The sequence below is a fragment of the Epinephelus moara genome, chromosome 8 (assembly GCF_006386435.1).
Source record: "Epinephelus moara isolate mb chromosome 8, YSFRI_EMoa_1.0, whole genome shotgun sequence".
Lineage (NCBI taxonomy): Eukaryota > Metazoa > Chordata > Actinopteri > Perciformes > Serranidae > Epinephelus > Epinephelus moara.
Genome location: NC_065513.1, coordinates 27,320,264 through 27,346,603, shown reverse-complemented (window position 1 = coordinate 27,346,603; position 26,340 = coordinate 27,320,264). Strand labels below are relative to the sequence as shown.

At 43.4% G+C, this 26,340-nt stretch overlaps 3 protein-coding genes across 3 annotated transcripts in view; 1 reads left to right on the top strand and 2 right to left on the bottom strand.

The window, feature by feature from the left end:
• Nucleotides 1–1,364, bottom strand: part of LOC126394318 (zinc finger SWIM domain-containing protein 6) — a 56,170-nt gene extending 54,806 nt beyond the window's left edge. Inside the window, exon 1 of the mRNA XM_050051070.1 lies at nucleotides 872–1,364. Within this exon, the coding sequence (XP_049907027.1) occupies nucleotides 872–1,304 (433 nt within the window). The 5' untranslated portion in view covers nucleotides 1,305–1,364. The remainder of the gene's footprint in view (nucleotides 1–871) is intronic.
• A 3,442-nt stretch (nucleotides 1,365–4,806) lies between these two features.
• On the top strand, nucleotides 4,807–7,818 carry smim15 (small integral membrane protein 15). Its single transcript, XM_050051348.1, has 2 exons — nucleotides 4,807–4,926; nucleotides 7,136–7,818. The coding sequence occupies exon 2, from the start codon at nucleotides 7,167–7,169 to the stop codon at nucleotides 7,389–7,391; it is 225 nt and encodes a 74-aa protein (XP_049907305.1). The 5' UTR covers nucleotides 4,807–4,926; nucleotides 7,136–7,166; the 3' UTR covers nucleotides 7,392–7,818.
• Nucleotides 7,819–8,951: 1,133 nt separating this feature from the next.
• ndufaf2 (NADH:ubiquinone oxidoreductase complex assembly factor 2) lies at nucleotides 8,952–26,332 on the bottom strand. The gene is made up of 4 exons (XM_050051347.1): nucleotides 26,115–26,332; nucleotides 14,642–14,731; nucleotides 13,597–13,637; nucleotides 8,952–9,590 (listed from the first exon to the last, which is right to left on the bottom strand). The coding sequence occupies exons 1-4, from the start codon at nucleotides 26,227–26,229 to the stop codon at nucleotides 9,348–9,350; spliced, it is 489 nt and encodes a 162-aa protein (XP_049907304.1). The 5' UTR covers nucleotides 26,230–26,332; the 3' UTR covers nucleotides 8,952–9,347.
• Nucleotides 26,333–26,340: the final 8 nt, after the last annotated feature.

Sequence of the window (26,340 nt, the reverse complement as noted above, 5' to 3'; positions counted from 1 at the left end):
GCAGGGGAGAGAGATAGAGAGAGGGTGAGGGTGGGAGGAGGAAGAAGATCATGCATAAAATCTTGTTTGCAGAATGCATTAAGATTCAGATGAACTGGGGAGGGTAATGGGATTAGAATCCTGAACCGTTTCCAAGGGTGGGGAGTCGGATTGACAGCTGAGTCTATTGCACTGACGATTGCAGTGAAATATTGTGGCTCTGGCAAAGGCAGCCAGCCAGGCAGGCAGGGAGGCAGGCAGGGGGTTGCTGAGCCTACAGCACCTCTGTTTACTCCCAGCTTTACCACAAATAATGCAGCGGACAGAAAACATGCATCTTTCCCTTCTACCAGCTGCACATACCCTGGGCTTTAACTGAATGCTGGGAAGACAGCAGAAAAGCTCCAGTCTGCCTCACAAAGGTGTTTGGCAAACAAAATAGAAGCACTGTGGCTTTAAATCACCGTCCCTCCCACCCTTTCTAAATATCGTCTATTTAGCCAGCGGTGAAAAGATATAGGGGGCTTTTGTCTGCGTACCCATTGGTGGGGGCACGGAGAGCTGGAAAGACATAAAAATAGGAACAAAGTGCTAAGCTTCCAATTGGGATGGCTCTGGGCAATTCAATGCGCGCAGCTCAGTGGGCAAAAACAAGGAGAAGTGGGCTACTATTACGGGCTTATCTGAAAATAGGCTATTCTCACACAGCTATAGGGTAGACTGGTGTGGAAATACCCTGCATTGTTTATAATACACAAGGCTATGGACGGCGAGCACAAGCCCTTTAAAAGTCTGGCACGGTTCCATAGAAAAAGGCAAACAGTGCGAGTTAGATGTTTTGTTTATTGCAGGCTGTTTTCCTGCATTTTTTGTAACGTTGTGGTCCACTCACCGACTTGCAATACGTTGTCCACCCAGCCACCCTCTAGCAGAGTGACACCCCGTAGGAAAGGCAGCTGGGTCTCGTCATTATTGTCCCCGCTAGTTCCACTTTCCTCTCCCCCGGCGTTGAAAGAGGAATACATACAGATCTCCTTCTCGCTTCTCGGGAATGACCAGTATACGATCCTCCGCTGGACGGGCTCCGGGATCCTCTCGAACCGCTCCTCCACCCTCTGGAACGGCCACTTCTCCGCGACTCTGCGCGCCGCGATGTCGAGCAACGACTCGGGGTTGTGCGTTTTTCCATTCCCCGACCCTCCCGGAGCGGACCCTGCGCCGCCACACAGGACTCCTCCAGCCCGCTGCCCCTGCCTGCACGCCGGGTTGTAGCCGGGCCTGCAGCAGAGCCGCTTGGCTGGGGGCTGCTGGACTCGCTCGGCCATGATCGCACCGCTTCCAACCTGAAGCGCAGTTCCTCTCCGATCATATAAACGGGATAAGGAAGAGAAAAGGGCAATCTCGCACCGATTGTTTGCCGTACATGGAGAGACTGCCCTTATTTGGAAAGGGAGGCGGCGCCTGCGAGTTCCGTGAAGTCCTTTGTGTTGTCAAAGTAACCGGGATGGGCGGGGACCTGGAGAGCTGCCAGCGCACGAGTGGCGCTATAAAAGGAACTGGAGGCGGAATTCCCGAACGTCGGCAAATCCTTTGTGAAGCCGTCCGGGAGCGCGAGGGCGGAGCCCCGGCGGCCGACGGCCTTTGAAGTTTCCTTCTTATTTGAGTTTAAAGGCGGGGACTTAATCCAGGGGCGGTCTCGCAGTTTCCCACAGGGGTAAAAGGGGGCAAGAAAACTGACTTTTTTCCTTTGGAGCCTGTGCTACCACCCCGGGCTCCAGCTTCTTCAATAACAACGTGATGGTTGTTTTCAAGGCTTAAGTCCAAAGGACTCTCAGCTGTCAGAGACAGAGAGGGCGTGGGAGGAGGAACATAAAGATATGGAGCTGGACATGCTTGTCCTCTGTAGCCACTAATCAGTCATTTTGGTCAGCTGTTTTGGCGTTGGTTTACTATGCTGCAGTCTGTGTGGACGGTTTTGCACAAGCACACTCTTACAGACAAGCTGATCTCTCTTTTTCTCTTTCACACACACACACACACACACATGCACTGATCATTGAATTTTTAAAGGAGTACTGCACAGATTTTACAAATGAAGATCAAAGTATAAATAAATAACCCTGGTAGGCTAATGTTATCAGAGTTACCTTAGATTGGGAAATTTCAATTTTAAACAGAAAAATGATGCTCTCTTCTAAACTGTTTTATCACATGAACTCACAACAGGAGATTTTATGTGTAAGAAGCATTCTCACTGACTGGAAATACTCTGATTGATTTGGGCAAGGGGTGGCGCTTGCATGCAGGAGACATGACTTGCACTGCAGTCACTTAGCCAGTTCGTAATTTGGTCTTCAAAATCAGAGTTTCTCGTCATTCCTTTGATTTGTCTGATGATTTCGGCTTCGGCCCCTATAGACAGAAGTTACCAAATCTCGTCATCTCTCCAGTTAGACATTTTCGTTGCTGTCTTCGTGGAAATGACTCTCTTCCTAACCCCCAGATGTCTGTCATTTTTCAGTTTCACGTGAGCTCAATGATAGATGTGTCATCAACATGCCTCTTCACTCATTCAGTATGTTTACATGACAGAGAAAATCGATTTATTGTGTTAGTCCAATTAAAACCAGACTTTTAAAATACATGTTAACATGTTAGCCCGACTGAAATCGTACTGAATTGAATATCTCAAAGTTGGACTAACACACCCAGATAATGCGATTTGGAGTCCAATTACTTCTGCATATATAGTCAATCAGACCCAAACTAGCCTAGGTGCTGTAAGTATGCTCCACAGTGTCGCCACAGCTTTGACCTCAAAGTCGAAAGTATTAAACGGGTGACAGAAGTATAAGACGGTAACAACATGGTGAAATCTACATCCAGAGCCATGCATTTTTGGACAGACGAAATGTACTAAGCTGTAGAGTTGTCCAAAATGGTTGCTAACCATAGCTAACTTGTTTGTCGACTGTTTGGTCCACTAAGGTCCTGTACTAACAAGATGAAAGGGGACATATCGCCACCTATTGTCGTGGAGTCTGACATACTTCGGTCAATAAATCGATTGCCTTCCCATGCTTGTATACTGGGACAAGGACAGTAGTCCAGTTAAATGGCCCAGCTATAGCGATACCTTGACTTAACTGTGCATGTTAACGTACTGACTGTGAAATCCCCAGATAATTACCTGCTCTGTTCACACATGGGCCCGATCCGATATTACACAGACTTTTCACTGGGGAGCTGGCAGGATAAAGTCCTTTTAATGTCCGATCCAACTGATTCAGACATTTGTGTTCTCACATACAGCTCCTCTGGGTAATGTCTAGATAATTTCAGTTTTGCTGTGCATATGTGAAAGGGGCTCCATTTACTCACTCCAGTAGTTGAGTCTATCAGCTTGCAACAGAAAAAAAGTCTAAATCAAAGGATGTTGGAAATTCCTTAAGGTCTGGCTAGACCAGTGGGTTTTCTTGTAATCATTATGACACACACCACTAGTGGAGCTGGTTAACTGTAAATTGTGGTGCAGTCATTTTATGGCCCTCCTTCCTGTCTGTTGATAATGCTAGTTCTATAGCTGCGTCATGAAAAGGGGGCCCACTTCTGTAGGAGTAAAATAGTCATCAGGGGTTTAGGGTGCGGCTGCATTGCCCACCCCCCGGGGTTCTCGCTGCCTGGTGAGACATGTAACAGAAGCCAATAATTATAAGGATTTAACAAAAAAGCCGCCAGATCGGGGATGTGTTTTTAAATTGTCTATAAAACTTGGCCAAAACTATGCTGGCAAACCAGAAAGCGTGTTTGCAATGTGTTTGTCCTCCGCATGTGTTCCCAGCTGCCCCTCTCCTTCCTCTGTGAGTAGGTCTAAAAGGCTGGCCTTTGAACCGCTCTGAAAGTGATCCATGCCGTATGGACAGAGCAGATGTGGCCTAACCTGATTTGGTTTCAATACTTCCCCACAGGAAGTTCACAAAGCCAGCAGGTCCTTCTTTGTTATGTTAGTCATCTTTCCCAGAGGGCCGGTGGAGCCTTTGCTTTTTTTTTTGACACAGCTATTGCCTTATCGTTTGTTTTATTCCTCAGACTGAGCAGTTCCAGACATGACCAGAAGTTTCAACAGCTAGATGTCATCTGATTTTATATCCAGTAAAGGAGTGTACCACATTGTGTTTTGCATTGGTAATCAGTGTCCAATATTTTACCATAACAATTGTCCAGCAGACATTGTTTTACTGCATTTTCATGCCACACATATGCACAGTCTTTCTGTGGGGAACCCTGAAAAACAAGAGAGTACTATACCCAAACTTTTACAAGTAATCTGTGGATTTCAGCTAGCAACTGTCTGGTCACAGGTCTACTCTCCTGTTATAATCAAAACTGATCATAATATATCAAACACCTTTATTTACTCACAGAGACATTTGATTTATTTCACTGGAATTCACATTTTAAATTCTGCACCCTAAATAATAAAAAAAACAATCTCAAAAGTTTTAGAGTAATTCAGAATATGACTAAAAGTTCTTTCAACTCACATTATGCTACATGTAGATCTTCCTAAAACACCCTTGTTAAAGAATAAAAGAAAAGGAGCAACAATACAAACAGTTATGAATGTTTTAAATCTTATAGCCTATTTATTAATGTTACTGCTGCTTTCATTCACTCTTTCACACGCAATTCTCTCTTGTGGGTTACACAATTTGTAGGCAATATTATAAAATTAGCAAAATTAGAGCCAGAGCATTGCATTAATTACTGTTTTTTGCCCTGTATTTTGATAATTCATGATTCAGGTTAAAGGACTACATTTCCCATCTTTGAAGGGATACGTCATATCCAATCACGAGCGAGCAGTGGGGGCCACAGCGGTTACACTTCCTGGAACAGGGAGTAGCTGGTACTTACCGTGGATATAAATACAATCTCTGCTTATTGGTAAGTTTATTCTGTATGTACTGTCTTTTTACCACTACTTACCGAAATGAAAATAAAGATTTGTTGTTTTGTCACGTTCATATGCGATGTTGTTTCGCAGTTTATCCGAAAGTCAGTGCTCTTGAGTTTAAAGTTAGGCCGTTATTGATGGGCGGGTTAGCTTGCGGTGCTAACGTTTGTAGAAATGTAAATCTTTCATTCGCGTTTTAAATATTCTGATCTAATCTCAGTGGCGGACATGGTGAATTTATCATAACAGGCTGGTTGTGTGAGACTGTAGCTAGAGTACACAGTTGTAACGGGTTTCCGGATACAGCTAACGGATGTTAGCCGAGCCTCGGGTTAAAGCTAGTTGAAGCCGGTGGTCATTAGCAGTTTCACAAGCGACTGTCAGGTCGGGGCGATCAACAAGTAGCCATAAGCTATAATACATGGCTTGAGAAGAGAAGAAGATACTGGTTTGTCATGACAGCAATGCCAGCGGTTAACCGTTTGTTAACGATGGGTTATGGTTTGAAAACACGTTGCAAAATGCTAAAAGCTGTCTGTGTTAACCTTAGTAAGTTAATTGCAATTAACAACCGTTAGCTAACGGCACTGTTAACTATAAAAGGCCAGCTGTCATTTTGTGTGACAATAATCGCTGGACTTGTTGTTACCCAAAAGATATTCATTTCTTATCAACTTCTATTGCAATGAAATATATATAGTTCTTGTTTCATATTTAGTAGCCTATCAAACTATATACTTAAAAACAGAGATTTTAAGTCAGAGCAGCTTTGCTTTCTTTACACTCTTAAAGATTTGAGCATGTTGTTTGGTATTCATCTCAGATATTATATTAGCACTCCCATGAATGACAGAAAACCTCCTGTAAAATAATACAATAAGTCAATTTGCCTTTGACTCAGCAGAACTGCACATCCTCTGATCTAAATGACCGTTTTACTCAAAAGAGTAGACTGTATCCTGATGAGATTATTGTAGATTAGACAACATACATCTAGCTCCCTGTAAACATTGAGATTATATCAATGTATTTGTCAGTACAATATAGACTACTATAGTACCACTGTAAAAAAGTATATATTTATGCTATACTTGTAGTGTCTCTTGGTGCATTTTATTTTATTTCATGGCCATTTTTGACTCTATCACATGAGACTGTAAAGAGTAAGACTGGAAACAAGAGAGACGGGTGTGAAATGTTGAGGTCATGTGGTATGTGCCGTAACCATTAGGCCTTCAGAAAGCTCCAAAATACTCCAAAGCTCCAAAATACTTATAATAAAAGTGTTTTTCTTCCTTTTCTTATTTTATTTTCATGCATCAGTTTTAGAAAGTACTTGAACTTTTGCCAGGACCCTGTGGAAGAAAAAGATCTTTTTATTTATTCATTTATTCAACCTTCATTTAACCGGAAGGTCCCATTGAAATTGAAAATCTCTTTTACAACAGAGACCTGGCCAAGGTAGCAGCCGATGAAAACACATTTAAAATGCAACAAATACAACATATAATACAAAAATCCACAATAATACAACAACTATTCAAACATAGTGGCCTCTCAAGAAAAACAAGCACATGTCTCTGTCACCACATTCCTTATGATGCCCTTAAATTCCTCAATGGATATAAGTGTTTCTAATTTTAAATCATGTTGAAGATTGTTCCATGTCTATGGTGCATAGTAGGAGACTGCGCTTTTCCCCAGGTCTGTTAAAACACGGGGTACATTAAAAAGCAACCACCTGGAGGAGCGTAGCTGGTAACTACCAGAGCTGACACATCTTGTTGGTTATATCTAATTTAAAGTGAACCCAGTGTAACTTATGTGGTACATTTTGTGCAACCAGCAGTCCAAAACCCAAATATATTGACTTTACAGTGATACACAAGATAAAAGAGAAGCCAAGCCTCACATTTGAGAAGTTTCAACCAGGAACATTAAATGACTTTAATACTGAGTTGATTATCACAATTGTTTGCAATAAAGTTTTGTTGATTAGACTTAACTGTTTCATCAATCTGATTGTTTTGTCTGTAAACAGTTTCTCACTGTATGTGAAAGTAGATTGTATCCATGACAACCAATTGCCCACTCTCAAATATCATTATTGGTTGAAGGTTCTCTGTTTATATTCTTTTCTTTCTATGTATAACGATGTGCTGGCTATTCACTGCATTCTCTCCTGGTACCCTCTCTCAGGCTTGGTTGAGCCTCACCGTTGCTGACCAGGATGATTGACGTTCGGGCATGGGCAGAGTATGTGGTGGAGTGGGCTGCCAAGGACCCCTACGGTTTCCTCACCACTGTCATACTGGCTCTCACACCTCTCTTCATTGCCAGTGCACTGCTGTCCTGGAAACTGGCCAAGATGATTGAGGCACGTGACCGGGAACAGAAGAAAAAGCAGAAACGTCAGGAAAACATAGCCAAGGCCAAGAGGACCAAGAAGGACTGAGCCTTTGGGTAGAATGAGGGCATAGAAAAAAGGGAGGAGCAGCCACCATACTCACAGCCCTCCTTATTCCAAATAATGACACGGTGCCCTTCGTTGTCCCAGCCCTTCTGTCAGCACAGGGCCACTACGCCTCATGTCCGGGGTAGGAGACTGGCCCCACAGGCCTAACAGTGCTGAGATGGACAGTACTGCCCGAAGGAGGCTCGTCCCGGTGGGACTTTGGTCAGCAAGAGCACGGTGGTCATCTGTGTGACGACGTTATACAGAAATCCGCTGATAATATTGTGCAGCTGCTGCAACACCTTGCATTCCATTGTTAGCATCCATGTTCTGCTGAATTGACGATGTAATGAGCATACTGGAACTTTTTCCAAAATATCCCAAATACTACTTTCTAATCAATAAAAGTTTTCATGGTTGATAAGAACATGTCCTCCTTTTGGATTTACTGTCAGGCTGAAAAAGTATCACAGCTGCTTTAAATTCAGTGTACATGAAAAATATTCATCCCCAAGTTTTATTTTATTGTAACATTGAGCCAGACTGTGTGCTTAGACTTTGATGTACTGACTGACAAAAAAGACTCTCCTCAGATCGATCAAAAATAATCACATCTTATCTGGAACAGCCAGTTGTCTTTTAGAAGTTCTGAACTTAGGTAAAATGCTGCTGCATCTGCGAGGTCCCACTCTTAGTTACTCAGTTTGAAAAAAGAAAAACTACAATATGGAGACAAAGGAAGATCCAAACAAGTCAGAGGAAGGATAAAAGAATATTTCCAAGGCACTGAATATCCCTCGTAGTAGGGAACAGCTGTAAAAAACAACTCGCTGCCAAAGGTGTCTTTATGAAATATTGACTGGGAGGGAGTGAACAGAGATTATTTTGGCCAGGTTTTATAGTTATGCAGACAATTATTTAGTTTGATATAGTGTATGCTCTTCATTTAGATCTATTTGCAAATAGGTACATTAAATGTGGTAGTTTTTAAAAAGTTTATAAGTATTAAAAACTAGTTACATTGACTGTGACACTAATGATTCTAAAAACAAGTAGACAAGCACACATGTTTACATATCCCTCTTCCTCCCTAGGCTTAGGCTACTTTCCTAAACCCTGCTGAACTTTCCTCAGCAACTCTGGTGCCAATGTGCCCTCTGACCTCGAGTGAAAGCACTTCTTACTGTGGATCAATACACTGTAACATTATTCATTCTGTCAGCTTGTGATTTACAAGCAGCAGACACCGCCTCCATGACAAACAGAAACATTAACACAGTTTTAATAGAAGCACAGTTTCATGGCACCATCTTCAGGCCTGAGCTGATGTCAGACTTCAGTTTAGAGTTAAAAACTATGAGCTTATCTGCATATTCCCACAGGATTTAACATATGCTTTTCCATGTGCTCCCTCAACGAGTAATGCTTTTCATCTTTGATGTTGTGCTCTGAGGGATATTTAAATCTACTGCACAGTTTATTTGGTCGTGGCTGAATACTTGAGGTCAACATCTGACTTATATCTAAGATTTTTTTTCTTTTAAGGAGTCAATGCTGATGTCATGAAAATAGTCACAGTTTATTAGACATTATTTTTCACAATATTCCTGATGCAGTGTATCTATAGTTGACTACTGGAAGTAGAACCATTTCCAGTTTTTCTTTGTTTTATTAACAGACCTTAGAGCGACATTAAATCATTGTGGTCACTTTTTGTCAGCTTCAGAATACGTGGTACTTATTGTCATGTGTATACACAATATACACAGAGCAACTAGAAAACTAGAAACTCATATGATGTAACAAAGTCCAGTAAAACAGCCTTGAAATATATACTACCTCCGTGAAACAGATTTGGTTGAATATCAGTTTCATAAACGTAGTATTTATTGCAGGACTTTTCTAATGGCTTGTATTACATAATGCAGCGGTCTCAGTGTCTATAGATGTCTCAGTCTATTTCTTGGGATTGGGCATCCACGAGCCGGGCTGGAACGTGTTCGCAGTGCTGGTGGGGTCCGCGCTGAACTCCTCCTTGCCGAAGCTGGTGCTGGCTGCATGGCCCTTGGCCGTAGTCTTTAGAGGAGTCGCCACCAGACCGTCCTCGTACTCCTTGGCCTGCAGGGCCAGATCTCTCTCCTCCACCTCCTTGCCCTTCAGTTTGATCTGCTCCCTGTAAGCCTCATTCTTCAGCAGCTCCTGGAAGACACACAGGTGGATGTACATGCATATTCAGGGTTTCTGAAACATTCACCAAATTAACTTTTTAATACCACATAGAATACAAATGAACATGTTTTTCATGGTCGTATTGGTTAAAGAATGATGGGAAACCGGTGGAAACGATACGGCCTAGAATGATTTATTAAGTTTAGTAATTTATTGACATTCATATCACATTTTTGTAAACAAGCTATATGTATCAATAATTCCTATTAATATAATTAATCAACCAACATGGCCTGGATCCATATATGTTGAACAAGGTTGGTGTATTAACTGATAAAAAATTTAATTTTTGCTGAAATCGACACTTCCCCATTATGAATCAATGAGCTTTCTACCTACTGTGGCTAACAGTGTTAGCTATAGGTTTCATGATGCTGACTGAAACTCCACCTCCTCCTGCACATTACAGTCCACTGTCACAACAAACCACTTAGGGTTTATACTTTAGATGTGTAAAATCTACCAAAGGTCCACAACCACACGCAAAAAAACCCATTATAATTATGTGGCAGGAAAAATATTCAAGACCCTTGTAATTGAAATTCAAGATGTTTTAAAACTGTCTTGCAGGTGTTGTCTGACACTATATTATATGCTGGGCTTTCGAGTGTGTGATAATGGGTAAAACAATTTCTCTTTTGTGGTATATTTACTTATCATACATTTCATACTATCTATATATTTTATATATTAAATAAAGCAGCCATGCAAATAGAAAAGGGAAGTCCCTCCTCTTCCATTGCACTACCATGTGACCTTATTAAAAAAATATGTATGGTACTTTTGATTCTGTTTGAATTGTACCATGAATTACAAAAATAATGTTTGTAAATTAGATTTGCAAGTCGAGAGAGTCACAGTTTATCGTAACACTGTTGAAGTATTAGACAGTAAAAATACACAATTAGAAAGATAAATCGCGTAGGTGACATCCTACCCTGAAGTGATGATGACTGTGTGTATCGTACTGGGACTTACTCACACAAGCAACAGGTCTTGGCCTGTCCTACGAAGCAGGATTTTGAGTCAGCGAGGTAACTTCATGGTTAACTCTGGGTTTTCAGTACTACAAAGCTGGTTCTCTTTTCGTCAGGATAAAATCACCGTAGCAACTCATGCTAAACAGCTAACCTGCCCCAGAGCAGGTTAACTTCAGAGTATTGGATCACAGCCTGTCAACACCCTGACCTCTGACCAATCAGATCGCTGGAGAAAAAAGTATCCATGGACAAAAGTCCGGAGTCTCAAGTAAAAAAAGAGTAACCTACATACTGTTACAGGTCAAGTCATTACATTGTTTCAGGTTATTTCCACTGGTTTTAAAGCAGAGCATCATTTACAACACTAAACACATGATTTTTAGCAGTACTTTAACTTGTGCAAAGTGACACTTATGTGATGAGAACGAGGAAAAAAGATAATATTTTATTAGAAAAATAACCCATACTATGTTAATCAGCTCCCGTTATTACCTCCGCCAAAGAGGTTATGTTTTCGCCGGCGTTGGTCTGTTTGTCTGTTTGTCTGTTTGTTTGCCTGCAAAATAACTCAAAAGGTTCTGAACAGATTTTGATGAAATTTGGTTGATAATGGGACAAGGAACAGATGATAAAATTTTGGTGGTGATCTGTTGAGGCGAAGTGGATAAAATACTAAAATGGCAGGAAATCCGAGCTGCTTGGCGGAGGTCTGCATTCTCCGAGTGCTTTTCTAGTTATAAATGCAACATTTCTGTCAGATAGACCTCATCAGTCATTGACTATAGGCTACTTTTCCAGTCTTCACTTCAGTAGCAGAAACAGTCTGGCATCACTTGTAAATGTTTTATGTGACATATTCATCATCATCCAACTAAACAGCAAAAAAAACTCTATACTAATGTCACATATAACCTAGTGACACCTACATGTAATTTAAATCTTGGCTGACATTGCATTTTTGGATAGTATTTTCAATATTTCTGCATTTTATATCATATGATATTAAGCAGCCTACTTCATTCATGGTTCTGAGGATGTCGCTCATAATTAACACCCCTGCTCTTTTATATGAACGTGCTTGTGGTTGGATAGGAAAACTCACAGTTGACTGAACTAGTTGATAACTAGCTTTCTAGTACCGGTTATCCAGACGGTCAATATATGGTTAGTCAAGCCAGATAATGAAAAGATATCGTGGGTAAGTTGAACTGGCTTTGTAGTACAGGCCTCAGGAGTCGCTGGTAATCACATCAGGTAAGATAACGTTACACTTGTGCATGTAACATAGGTAGGTTACCCAGCTAGCTGGTTGTTGGTGATGTATAATGTGACAGGAAATGTAGCTCACTGAGCCATTTCAGGTACTGTGACAAACCTATGACTAACTGCGACTTTCCTGACTCGCAACATTATGTTTTAAATAGACAAACATCATGTGTGGCACAATTCAAACAGGATCAAAAAATTATTTGTCTCCGGCCATGACTACTGCCGTATTTTTATCCAAAACAAGGTCCCATAGGGGACACCGGAAGGGGAGGGACTTGCCTCTCCTTTAATTAACAAACTATGGCTACCAAGATAAATCAAAGGGACAGTATTAACAGTATGGCAAATTTATCGTAATATTGCTAACCTCTACACACATCATATACCAAGGTCTGTGGTGCTGGAAATGTTGAGGTGGCAGTTTCCTGATGATTTGAGAAAATGGAGTGTGACTACAAGATTACTTACTGGAATCTTCAAACTGTCCTGCATACGTAAAACAATGGTAACTCCCCCTCTTTAAACCGACCACCTCTGTTTGTCTTAGAGCAAGGCACAAAAAGTCACTAGTCAGGAGTACAAGGGACATGGAAGTTGCACTGGGCAGCTTCCAGGAACAAATGTGTGTGTCAGTGGAGTATGAAGCGAGACATTTACTAGAAACAGAACAAGCGTGTTCAGTTAACCTCTGCTGGTCCAATAAACCCAGGTTAAAAATGTAGTGCTTGGAACGGCCTGGTAAACTAACATGACAGGAGGCATCCACAATATAAACAACCATTCCAGCTCATGGAAACAATTATAACCTGAACATAGTCCACCAGTGGAATAGTTACCCACTTGAGCCACAGCTAGTGTCCAGTGATGTTAGCCTCTCCCTAGCATGAGAAGCCAAAAGGGAAGGGAGGACTGGGCATAATGCTGTTGTGTGTTGGCAGAACTGAAGGACTGGAAAAGAGAGGGGAGAGCCGTGGCCAAAAAGCCCTGCTTTGGGGAGGGAGACAAACATACTGAGCTGCTTTTCCAGCCTGTTAATGACAGGATTTAATCCAATCAATTTATGTCGGCTTGGACCGGGAAGAGAGGGAGCGTGACAAGGGGTAGGGTAATGTGCTGGGAGTGAAGCCTTGGCCACATCAACACTGTCCAGCTGTCAATGGCAGCTATTGGGCAGACGCAAGGCAGAAAATTGGAAGAGAATGTTCTGGCAATAGAGGCAGGGGATGGCATTGGCCACTGGCAGGGAGAGAGGACAGAGAGATAGAAAGAGTGCCTGGGCATTGGCCTTCCAAGGGATTTCCTATAGACCCACATTTCACCGGCCAAATAATTTCCAGCATTCTCACATTTAAAGAGCAATAAACCCAGTGAGAGGTACACGAGGGGAAAAACTGAACTCCTTCAGCATTCCCATCTTGGAGACTGCCAGAAATAAAACACAAAAAGCCGAGATGCAGGCTTTTGCTGGGAAAAAAAGAAAGTAAACTAGGACATGGTGTCAGTGAGCCCCTTGTTCAGAGGCTGTCTTTGCTCTCCGCCTCACCATCAATACACTTCAGCTGCTGTTTATTTTAACACCTGTCCCCCAAAGTTCCTGGATTCAGTTCGAAACTGTAAGATAAAACAAATCAAAGCCTCTCCTCTGCATCTTTGCTTCTTCCCTCCCTTGTAACCAGCCCCCCAGAGTCCAACCATCAGCTCAGCGGGGAGGCTAGGGGGAGACGTACCTCGACGGAGGGGGGCTCCTTCCGTCTGCCTCGGATCCAAGCTGTAGGAGGAGGAGAGAGGAGGGAGGAAAAAAAAGGAGAGTGAGAACACCCACACAAACATATGCTGCACAAACAAAACCTGCAGTCATATTTAAAGGCTGCAGCTATAGCATCGCTGAGTTTCAGGGCACTACAGTGGCTCGGTGCAAAGACTGAGTAACCGAGCCAGTTGAGGGAAAACGCATCCAGGGTTTTCGCTTTGTTTTGTTTCGTTTCACTTAGCAAACTATAGGGAAACATGCAGAAAAGTTATACACACGATAAACTCAAAACACTAATACTGCTTTAGTCTAGGCAGAGCAGAGCCACTGAGTGCTGCGTCTCAGAAGAGACAGTGTGGATCTGCTCTGATCTTTGAATTTGAAAGTACACACTCTGTCATTCTCCATCAGTAGCTCTGTCCTTCTTTCTCCTCCTGAGTAGAACTGTGTCTGTCTGTCATCTTTTTTTTTTTTCCTCCTCTTTTTAAGGAGCTCTATTTTGGCTGAGCTGGCTGCACAGCGGAGCAGGTTAAAGGGAGCCAGAGAGAGAAAGAGGGAGAGAGAGATTTTCTAACTCTTCCTCCAGCTAGCGCAGGGATTCTGGGCCTCTTTTATCCCTTTCTTATTTGCATCCTGATGAAAATGCATGAGGGATGGGGCGAAGCAGGATGAGGGGTTTAAGGTGGATAAAGCCAGTCTGAGACAGAGGGAACAGTTTGTATCCAGTTGTAAGAAATTTGAAACACTATTTTATGATACGGTTGTATAACACCAGCAGAAGGCGTCTTTGATAAACTCATGAATACGCTTCTCCCAACCCCCATCTCGCAGTATGAAAAAAAAAAGAAGGAAAATCAATGGATTAGCCTAGAACCCAATAGATGCAGCCATGAATTTGTTATTCCATTTTATTTGTGCAGCACTTTGTGTACTCTGCTGGGTAGCCCTCTTGTTAACATTGTCATTTATCCATGATGGTGATAGTTAAAGCATGTAACAGTGGTGCCGTGGTCCAGACTTACCGTCCCACTCCATCGGTATGCTGCCTTCTGTATACTCATATTCTGAGGGATTGGCTGCCACTACCATCCGCTTGGCACGGATGAGCCTTCCTGGGAAGCCACACACACAAAAAAAAGTAGAGGATAAGACAGTGAGAGTGAGATAGAGATGCTCAACAATGATGCATACAAAACGCAAAGGAATACAAACAAACACAAAGAGGCGCAGACACAATGCGCTCTGTCTCCCGCTCGCACAGACACACGGACGCAGACAGACGCACAGACACACAAATACACAGAGGGATGACAGCACTGTGACAGGCCATGGATGATTACCTCGTGGCCCTCGGGCCCTTCTCCTCAGATCTCGCTGAGTGGCTCCAAATCTGGGCTAAGCCTTTATGCAAATCAGCCTCCCTTTAACCCAACCAACCACAGCCCCCCTCACTCACAACCTCTTCCAATCACAGCGCTCTGGCTAACAATGCCCTCCAAAATCAACATCAAGCCGAGCAGGAGACAAAAGAGGTCAGATATCACAGAGAACAGGAGAGGCACGGGCTGCGTGGAATATTAAGTGCTCCTTTCCCTATCTGTATACAGCACGACGCGCGCTAGCAGCAAGGCCACCGCCAATTATTTTTGGTCGAATCTGCTGATTAGACAAGTTTGGCTGGCACACAATGACATGGAGACGGAGGTAGATGGGTGGGTGGAGGGGAGGGAGGGAGGGGGAGGATGGAGTGAGATAGAGACAGAATAAGAAGGGGCGAGAGAATTGAAAAGAGCCAGTTGCGTTGTGTCTTTGTGTGGTGCTGCTCCAGAGCTTCACACAGTGCTCACTAATAACAAGTGTTTCCACAGTTTTCTCCTCGCAGGTAGCCGGATGTCCATCCATCGCTCCCATCCCCTCTGAGAAATGATGAGGCAAGGAAGGAGGAGGTGGAAGGAGGGAGAGGGAGTGAGAGTGATGATGCATGGCAAACATGGCTAGGAGAAGAGAAATGGATGGGCAAGGAAAACAACACGCTCCAAAACACAGACAATCTGTCAGGATTCCATCACCGTTTCTCCGCAGCTGACTGGACATGGACAAATGGAGGCAACCACCTCCATGCACACCGCAGACTGATGGCCTTAATGTTTATTTCAGCCATAACAGATAGCTACGGCACAGAGATGGATGAATGATGGCACTCAAAAGTGGCTAAGTGTATGTACTGGGGGGCTGTGTTTGCTTCTTAAAACCAGTTCTGCTTTCTTCCGATGAAGATGAAAACATTCTCATGCATGTGCTGTTCTGTAATTATGCCTTATGAGGATGATTCCTTTTCCATACTTTATCCAGCCTATATAGTAATCAGGTCAGCTAATTAGGCTAGTATTGCTTTGGTTCTGCTTTGGTTCCCACTAGATTGTCACTATAGGGCCTCACACGCTCCAGCTCTGCAGCTTTTAGTTTTTCTGATATTCAGGTCTGACAAAAACACTGCATTCTCTCAACTTATCTGCAAAGCTGGCCCCGGCAATGTGTAAAACACATCCTATGATCCTCACATTTGTTTACATGTATGCCTTAAAATGTCTTCTGAGGAATGGTTTCCTAGAAAAAACCCCCATGATAGCAGAACAAAAACAACTGCCAGCTAACAAAAGGCTGTGTTCTCTAGGCAATACTCACAAATACATTTAACAGGTATGCTAATTATAAACAGATCCTATCCATATTTGCATTGGTGTGGGTGGCAGCAGACTGAAATGGTACAATTATGATACAGTCCCCACAAGCAATGCGCTTAACTACAGCTAATGCCTAACTAATAAGCATAAAGAGAGGCACCCACTTTTTTTTCTCCTCTCCATCTCTATCTCTCTCCGCTAGGTTGCATCTCCCCCTCTCCTCTCTGTCACACTCCAACATGGCTCTCCTCTTGTCTTGTTGCTTTTGCAGCATGACTAAACCCCTTCCACCACGGCTTTTATCCTTGGATTTGAATAACAAATACAGTATGTACATATATTTATGAAACACGGCTGATCCTCCCACCACATACACATTGGGAGGAGGCTTGTCAGTCTGATTGGGGTGAATCTCGCTCTCTTGGTAATCTCTGAGCTGGGACAGAAAAAAACACACGGGCCAAGGCTATATACTTTACCATGCTACAATAATACTACTAAAGTTTGAGAGAAACACACTTCTTGCAAATCTGATTTCCTCACAGGAGCTGGCACAAAAATGAGTAAAAACAAATGCTAAAGATGCAATTACTGCATATGGGCCTCCTCCTCATGTAATGTAACGTAGCATAACAGAATTGGCCTGGCACATTGTTTGCGTAGTGATTTCTCAGCTCAGGGGGCTGCCTGCAACTAACGATTACTGTCATTACTAATTAATCCATACATTTAAAAAAAAAAAATCTAATAAAAAAGAGCCCATAGTGATGTGTTAAAATGCCTACTTTGACCAGCAGTAGAAAAAGAAACAACAGTATTGTTTACAATGATATAAAAAGGAGAAAAGCAATAACTCCTCATATTTAAAAGCTGTAGCTCTTGTAAATGTTGTAGCGGCTCAAATCATAAAACAACACAGAGCGCAAACACAAAAACGGCATGAAAAAACCCCCAAGACATCCTACCATTTGTATATTCCTTTTCACATTAACTGACTAATCATTTAGTCTCTGAAATAACAAAAATAATTACCAATTACCAGAGTCTGAGGTGATATCTTGACGTTCAAGCTAAGTCATGTCAGCTTTATTTATGTAGCTTAAAATCCCACTGTCAACATAAAAAAGTTGCCTTCTTTGTCTGCCCAAAAGTTTAAAAAGTCCACAAGTATTTCATCACCATTATATGAAACTGAGGAATGCAATCAAATATTTTGTTTATGGATGCACAATAATATCATCACATCATTGGTATTGGCGTATAAAGGCTTTAAAATTAGTGTGAACTTTTCTGCCTAAACAACAGGCTGACAAAATGACACTTAAAGCATGTGACTTTATTCAGTAGTAACAGGTCAAATGTGACCTGGTTGTGACTACTGACAGGAGTGTCTCAGGGACAGCATCATCCAAGCCTGCTGAATTTCACAGTTTTGTTTGGAAATGTTACAAAAAAGTCCTTTTCTTACTTTGCCCAGTACATGTTTACATTTTAAAAAGCATTTTATTTTATGTCTGCATCTGCCAGTGGGCCATCACAGCAAGAGCAGACATAACGGTATGCTAATTCCACTCCAGGAGAGACTTGATGTTCTCTGCAATTAGGTGAGAACAAATATGTGCATATATCGGCTAGGGGTGTAACGATACATCGATCCACATCAATACATCGATTCATTGATTAACGATCAGATTATATCGATGCAAAATGAAAACATCGATCCATATCGTCATCTTAAAGATACACATTTATTTTGAAATTCACATAGCACGTCTGTGTCACCATTTCTGGGCAAGCGAGCCTTTGCTCAAACAACAAACAGAGCTTGTTTTTGTGAGTTGATGTAAATGATTGTGCTAGATGGGCATATGGTATCGCGTCATATTGATCGCAGGCTCCTGAATCGAACTGAATCAAAATTGTATCGTGACAGACTTTGTGATATCGGCAAACATCGTATCATCCAAACAAATCGATATAATATCGTATCGTGACGAAGCTGGTGATTTACACCCCTAATATCGGCATCTGTAATAGACTGAAATGAGTTATCACAGAATATCGGCATATCAGATATCAGCAAAAATCCAGTATCATGCATCCCTGATTTTGGTATCACGCAGAGTTTTGATAAGGTCAAAAAAGAGGGAGCATATTACTCCTTTTAAAATCCGTTTAGTGTTAAATGGTTTCACCCCCTGACATTACAGAACTCCTGTCCCCATATCACGCTGTCAGAGAACTGAGATCGTCTCACTTCCATCTGTCCTGACTGAGATTCGGGACGGGGCCTTCTGTACCGCTGCCCCAAAACTATGAAATTCTCTCCCTCCTACCATCTCACTTTCCCCCACTATTGAGATATTCAGGAGTCATCCTCGTCAGTTATGTCCCTCTGTAGGTGTGTGATGTCACTCTGGGCTCTGTGTGACCATGTGCCTTTACTGCTTTTCTTATAATTATCATTATAATGGATCAGCACCCTGATTTTGCTTCTCTTTTATTGTGTTTTTTTCCTTCTTTTGTTTTTGTTTTCCTCTGTAAAGCACTTTGGATCAACTGTGTTGTGTGTAAAGTGCTATATAAAAATAAAGTTCATATGATTTGACATCTCCACTGTAAGATTTAACTGTTATGTTTTGTATAATAACTGGAAGGGTATCAGTCAAGATCATTTGATTATCAATATGGTTACTACTTCATTTTTTCTCATTATCGACTTACTTAATTATAAAGTCGTTAATGTTAGCTTCATGTAGACTATACTTAAGGATCCGTGATACAGACAGTCAGCAAATTGGGTGTTAGCTATCTTTCTGCTTCAGTTCAGACCTCAGAGAGACAGAGAGAGAAAGAGGTATGAAGGTGTTAGGAGCTCTCGATCTCAGCGGGCCCCCTTGTGACAGGTCTGCCTTCTCATCACTCACTTGGGGAAACCTACTTACCAGTCACACACACACACACACACACACACACACACACACACACACACACACACACACACACACACACACTGGCTAGAGAGCAGGCAGATTAACCTGAGGGACAGGAGCGAGGACGCTGCCTCTTACCGTGAAGGACAAACGCAGCACTGCGTTGGAGAGGGGGAGGGGCCAGCGGCAGGAGGAATGAAATCCCACCGCATAAATATTCATGAGCCATCTCACCTGTCTGAGCGCGACTCATCTGTGAGCCTAGCTGTGGAACTGGGGAGGGGAGGAGGAGGGGAGAGGAGGGGAGAGGAAAAGGAAGGAAGGAAGGGGGAGACAGGGAGGAAGAAGGATGGGTGAGGGGTTGCCTTGGCAGCCACATCCAGAGCCAATCAAACAGCAGGTACGCCTATCCTTCCCGTTCATTAGAATAAGACGTGATGCGCTCCGAGGGGCTGCTCTTTGAACCCTGAACACACCCCGCTAAACTCCATCACCTGCTTCAACACACACACACACATACACACACAACCCCCAACTTCACACATCAGCTCCCAGGTGAGTGCTGCTGGGGGCGACCTGAGAGGTTTTTCACCTCCACAATGTCATTCTGGGGTGTCTTGTGCTGTCTCTCTGGCTGTATGCCTTTCTCCCGCACTCTGTCTTTGATTACAGAAGCAGATGTCAGGGGAACACACTACGATCGGCGACATCCGGGTATGGAGAGCTCTAAAAACTCAGATAAAAACAACACAGAATGAGTCCCAACTGGTGGACCTATGTCTCACGCTCGTCATCATCAACACCAACACCAACGTCTATCGTCTAAAACACCACTTGCCTCTGAACAGATTGCAAAAAGCTCCCACTTGCATCTCCGGCTCTGCGTCTCTAAAGACAGCAGAAAGAGCATCGTTCTCAGTCTTCATGACCGTGCCAGGTAAAGCATTGCGTTTCAGGCCTGACACTGTGGTGGAACAAAAAGCAGCCTTGAAGCAGTGAGCCCATCAGCCCGGTTTGAGCCTAGTTTATTCCTCTCCAGCTGAGCTGTGTGCTGGAGAGGGATGGGGGACCAGTACCTGCATGGTAATGGACAGCTTTATGAAGATGGAGTGATCCGATAAGCATCAGTGATACAAGGGCAACCAGGTACCAATACCGACACCCTCTTTCTCTTGCTCTCTCTTCCTTCAATCTCTTTCCCTGGAAAAAAAAATGGAGGGGATGTGTGAGGCCTGTAACCATGGTTACCCATTAGCCCTGAGCCTAGTGACGCGGGATGAGGTTTAGAGGGAAAAGGCCAGCCGTTGTTTTGCATCAGTTCTGGTGAAAGGAGGAGCTTACAGGCGTAAAGTAGGCCTGCTGCTGCTGCTGCCGTTCGTTTTTTTATTCAGCCCTCACTCTGTTTGTCCCTGTTGCTGTCGATCCCACTGAGGCTTGAGCGACTCACGGCAGAACAGAGGAGAATAATTCATATAAAAAAGTAATAACATGCGGAAAAGAATACTCTGATTTCCCCCGTGTGTTACTTTTAACTAAACACAGGCATACTTGAGGGTGGAAGGGATACTTTACCCCCTTCCACTTAAGACCACCCATCCTCTTGAAGCCTCTCCCCTGCCCGATGGGTTATAGAAAAGGACCGTGGCGAGCCAGGAAGTCAGCGTCCTTTGTGAGGCTGTGGAGCGGTGTGGACCCCCTCCTCCTTCCTCCCCGGCTCCTCTGAGGCCCATACGTGTGATGTCCGTACACCAAGCTGTCCACCCCTTTCTATTCACCTCCATCACTCTCATCCAGCCCTCTTCCTTCTCTTTCCATTGCACCTTCAGTCCCCCCCCCTCCTCCTGCTCTCTTCCTCCATTAACCTACCTCCACCTTCCCTCTCTCCCCCTCTATCTGTCTGCCTGTTCCACCCACTCATTTCACCCTCTTTCTGTCAGAAACCCTCCTTTCACTTTCACTCTCTCCATTCTTCCCCCACTCTATAATTTCACCCCATATGTCAGCATCCCCCTTGTTCTTTGTCAGTCACTTTCTATACCCCACCTTCTTTTCCACCCTCTGTGAATCTCCCTCGGCCTTATCTTTCCTCCCTTACTCCTAGCCTTATTTCTCTCTGCCTGTCTGCTTTATTAAAATATTCTGAATTGAATAAGCAAGCGGCAGGCTCCAGGAGATGTCTGCTTTGTGTCGGTCTGTCTGTCAGTCTTTCTGGCTGAGTTTCTGACAGACAAGGAGCCCCGAGGTGTCAAAACATCTCGCTGGCCATCTGACCAGAGAGAGACACGAATGCACCGGACGGTGAATCTCATCCACGCCAAATGGAAAAATTAATCTGATTAATTTGTTGTCCTCCCTCTGCTGGCACCATCAGCTGCCTACGATTGCTCACCACATCACATTCATATAAAATTTGTAGGTTGTGTGACGAGCCCGAGATGTACACAGCTCTACTGTAGCAGTGTTTAATAGACCTGCAAGATGCTTAAACTACTGATATTGGAGCTAAGCCCGTTTGTAATGCTCTACCATAAGAAATAAATGTGCCTGTTTCTCATTTTCAGCATCTATCTCCTCAAATGCCTTTTTAATGAAGTAGTTAAGCCACTCCATGATGCTCCACCACATACACATACAAAGACACACTTGGCAAACAGTATAAAGCAAGATGAGCTAAACCCACTTGGTTTCCCTATAATGATTAAACAACCTTCATTTAAACCCCATGCATTGCAAAGCTGCTGATCAATTAACATGATTTACTGAGGCGGCGCCGGACATAGCCGTTCCATAGTAAACACTGACTTGGTGTCCTACTGTAGGATAGACCTTCCTTCATCACACCCTGGGGATCACTTGTGGCAGAATAAACAGCCATTTGGACCCTCGTCTCTCTCCGCTGTGACTCTTTCCATGGAAATATGCGGCTTGAATCAACGCTCTGATGACACACAGCCATCTGTTGTTGTGTTAAGTGTGTTTGGGCATGAAGTGGAGAGAAAACACACAATCGCAGTTTTTCCTTTTTTTTTGCTTATTTTAAATACAAAGCAGATACAAATGCGCGCGCACACTCTGTGTGTAGTTGTTGTGACACACAAATGCATGTACACAATCACAGATGCACACACTAATACGACAACACACACACACACACACACACACACACACACCTCCTCCCTCAGTCCCCAGAGTCACCCATCCTGAAATAGCAGAACTGAGGCCTTTTCAGTTTTTCACTTCATAGAACAGAGCTGGGGAATCAAATAAATAATAGACAAAGAGAGAGGGATAGTGATAGGACGACAAGTCAATGCATCTTTTCTCTGCAACAGCGTGGCGCACCTCTGAAGAACCTCTGAATCCCCTCCATTCTCCACACAGTGGAGAGGACCAATAGATTAAAACTGCATGGCACACACTGCTAAAATGAATAGCGCTAAAAATACATCCTTTTCACCGAGACATGAAAGGAAACTGCCTTTCCCCTGTCCAGTATTGAGCAGCCATTGATTCCAAGACAAAGGCTACACCTCCTCAAAGAGGTAAGAAAAATAGCAATCATACAGGCAATTATTTTCAAATGTGCCTGCAGCGGCCGATAATGTCAGTGCGCCTCTCTTCCTAAATAAAGGGAGGGAAGGCAGGCGTCAAAGCTGCAGGCCCACTGCTGAAGACGAATGAGCCCATCCGCAGAATGCTTTGCTTTCATCTGGGCAGCATGACATGGCGCCCCATGCAGTGTGAGGCAGAGCTGGGCCTGGGGGACAGGCGCACACAGAAAGAGAGAAGAATATAGATTCTCTATTCAGCTCTATGGAGCCAACACCAAGGCAAAGACCTTCTAAAGACCAGTGGCCAGATTGCCGGTGGCTTTCTCTTGTAGTCCTGCCATAGACAACAATCACAGGGGCTCCGCAGCCTATAGCACAGTTCTCTCTATGGGGCAGAAGCACACAGTAGGCCTCTTTAGCTGGACCCTTTCTAAAGACAGAGACAGACATTCTCCCTCTCTAGGCGTGTACTTCAGACTCAGGCCTTTTCATTTTGATGTGCTGCAGCATCTGAGGAGAGGGGGTTATAAAGCTCTCTGCTGGGTCTAGCCCTCCGCACTGCTGAACTGCTCTAATGTTGTGAATAGAAATCTTCACTGGACTGGCTTCAAAGGAGGAAAATCGAGAGGCAGCGATGAAGGGGAGGGGCAAGGGAAGGAAGGACTAACTGGAGGCAAATAAAGAGGTCAACCTAAGGAGAAATCTGGGCAGTTGCTCAGATCAGATAGGACAGAGTCACATAAAACAAGCAGTTGCTTCCTTTTATTTTTCCGTCTTAGCGACCATTAACGTCCTCATACTTCGCCTGCCACACACACAATTGCTTACGCCCCAGTTTTCTAAAGTTAACAGATTGAGAGAGGTAGAAAATGGGAGCAGCAAAGCATGGATAAAGGTAGAGAGGGATTGACTAAACACTAGGGATGGACAAATGAATAGGAGAAGTAGGCAGAGTTAAGAGAGAGAGAGAGAAAGAGGAAGAGGAGAGAGACTCCTCACCTACTTCAACCACTACTCGTGTGCTGCAGTGGAAAGCCCTGCGGTCCATGCCTTAAGGCCCTGAGCCCACGCTTGGCCTATCAGTTTAAGATCAAAAAGAGCCCGCTTTAGCAAGACATATGGACTGAATAATGCATCTGCTTTATTTCCACAAGGCTGGACGGGGTGAGTGGCAGAAAAAAAAGAGGAAAATATGTGCGCCGTATATTTCTATTTGTTTATTATGAACGTATGCATGGGTGTGTATGTGCATGTGTCTGTCTGACGTTCATGAGTGTGTTTGTTCCAAAACCAGTTTTTCTACAGGCCAACGAGCCTCTCCATAGTGTCAGTCATTGTGATTGGGCAGTGAATACGGTAGCCCGTAGCGTGCTAGAAAATGGGCTTCTGTGATGTCTCATTTGAATAGTCTGACAGCCAAGGGTGGAGGAGCAGCCTTGTAATGAATTATAAATACGAGGTGGGCGCAAGTTTCCCCGCAAACTGCTGAGAAAAGGTGAAGCACAAAGTCAAGTTCAGTCAGAGAGAAGCCAGGCTTGCAACCTGCCAGAGGTCGGCCCTTCTCCGGAAAAACAACAAAACAAAAACAGTTTGGTTTTACCCTCTGAGAATGCTGCTGAATGTATGCACCGTTATGCACTGCATGATATGTAGTCAGGCTATGTCGAAGAAAGGTTTGATCTTAGTTTCATAGTGTGGGGCCAAGAGAGGGAGACAAACACAAGCATGTGTAGGTGGGATAAGATCATTCCCAAATTACTGCTGTGTCGTGTAGTTCCCATATTAGACAAATAAGGGGAAGTCAACTCTGCTCAGGTATAATAATTCTGGCAAATATCACAAGGCAAAACCCTTTGTTACTAACAACCAAAGGGTCCATGGCTGGTTAACCAGCAGTGTCATGTCTGGTGCATGCAAAGGTTGTACTCTTTGACCTGTGACCTTTGACCTGTGGCCTTTAGTCTGGGTAGGAACCCTGCTGGTTATAATTTAAGGTGGTAAAAGGGAGGGGAAAATGGGATTAGCCTGGATTCTGCTAATGATTTAAACTGGGAAAGACTTAACACACACATAGTGCATCACTGTTTCCCCCCATAGTTCATATGCAGGTGTGGATATACTGTCACTGGAAATTTCCAAAAACTGTTTTTGCTGTCATTAGGTGAAAGCGACAGTCAGCTATGCCAGAATCTCCTCTGTGTAAACACCTTGCAATAACAAGTGTGCTGCAGTTCTGAAATTAAGAAAGGCCCCTGATGTCACCACAACTCCTTTCCCTTTGCTGAGAGGTGACCCACACCTCTCCATCTTCCTATCCAAGACACACTACTTAAAAACACTATGAGAAGACAGGACATCTGGAGAAGGACTCACAGTAAGCCTCGGCATAGAGTCCACAAAACCATCATACGTGTCCTTGGCCTCCTCACAGTCAGTTGATGGTGTGAAGGACACCACTGGCATCCCACCATGGCTCAGCCTGATGACACAGTTCTACTGCTTGGCTTGAGCATGACATACTGTAACACTGCCATGTCTCAGTAGGGATATATGACCTCCTTCTAAATCCTCATCACAGACAAGTAATCTTTTTTTTTCTTTTTTTTCTTTGCAACACTAAAGGACTCTTTCCGCTTTGATGGACCGTGACAGTGGAGCTGCCACAATTTTGGCCTCCCAAAATTAGTGAAATCTTGACTGCAGAGAGCTGCATTACATACACACCAGAAAATCTTATTAAAAACAATAAAAGGGGGGGGTGTTCTTCTTTAGGGGGTTGCTCCATCTAGTGGCAAACTCTTTATACTACAAGGGTGAAGGGTGTAAAGGGAAAGTCATATTCACAGCAACACATTTTAGGATGAGAGCAGTGGCACATGCAAAATACACATCTGGTATAGATGTTTTGCAACCAAAATCAGAATCAGCTTCATTGGCCAAGTAAATGTACATACACAAAAGGAATCTGACTCTGACTTTTGTTAGAAATAATAACAGCTATATACACCAATCATGCCATATTTCATGCCGGTCAGATGTGGCAGTATATACAGCATGTTTATATTATATATGCAGTGATGATATTCAAATGTTAAAAAGCAGTGAGTATAAACTACAAACATATGTACAGTACAGGTGCAGTGAAGATCACAGTAACCACAGTACAGTATCCGTACCCAGCTACATAAAACAGCCAGGGTCAGATACAGAAAAAGGCTACACTAAGTTTAATAGCTTTTTTTCTAATGGCCTTCATCAGTCTGCAGGGATCAATGTTGTAAGTGACTTCACAGCTTGCTAATGTTAGCATAACAAGACTTAACTTACCTGTCCATGTCTTCTGTTCTGGGATTATGTAATATTTATTCCCCAAAGTATCTGTCCCGACGTGCTCGCGTACTACTCCAAACGTACGCCGTAAAACTCCAGCAATCCTGCTCATCTTCACAGGTTTGTTGAGAGGTTTTGGAGTGTATTTCGTGTCCCCTGTTAGCTGTCTGCCCTCTCACTGAGTTGTTTATGCAATGGTTCATGGGCGGGGAAGAGAACGAAT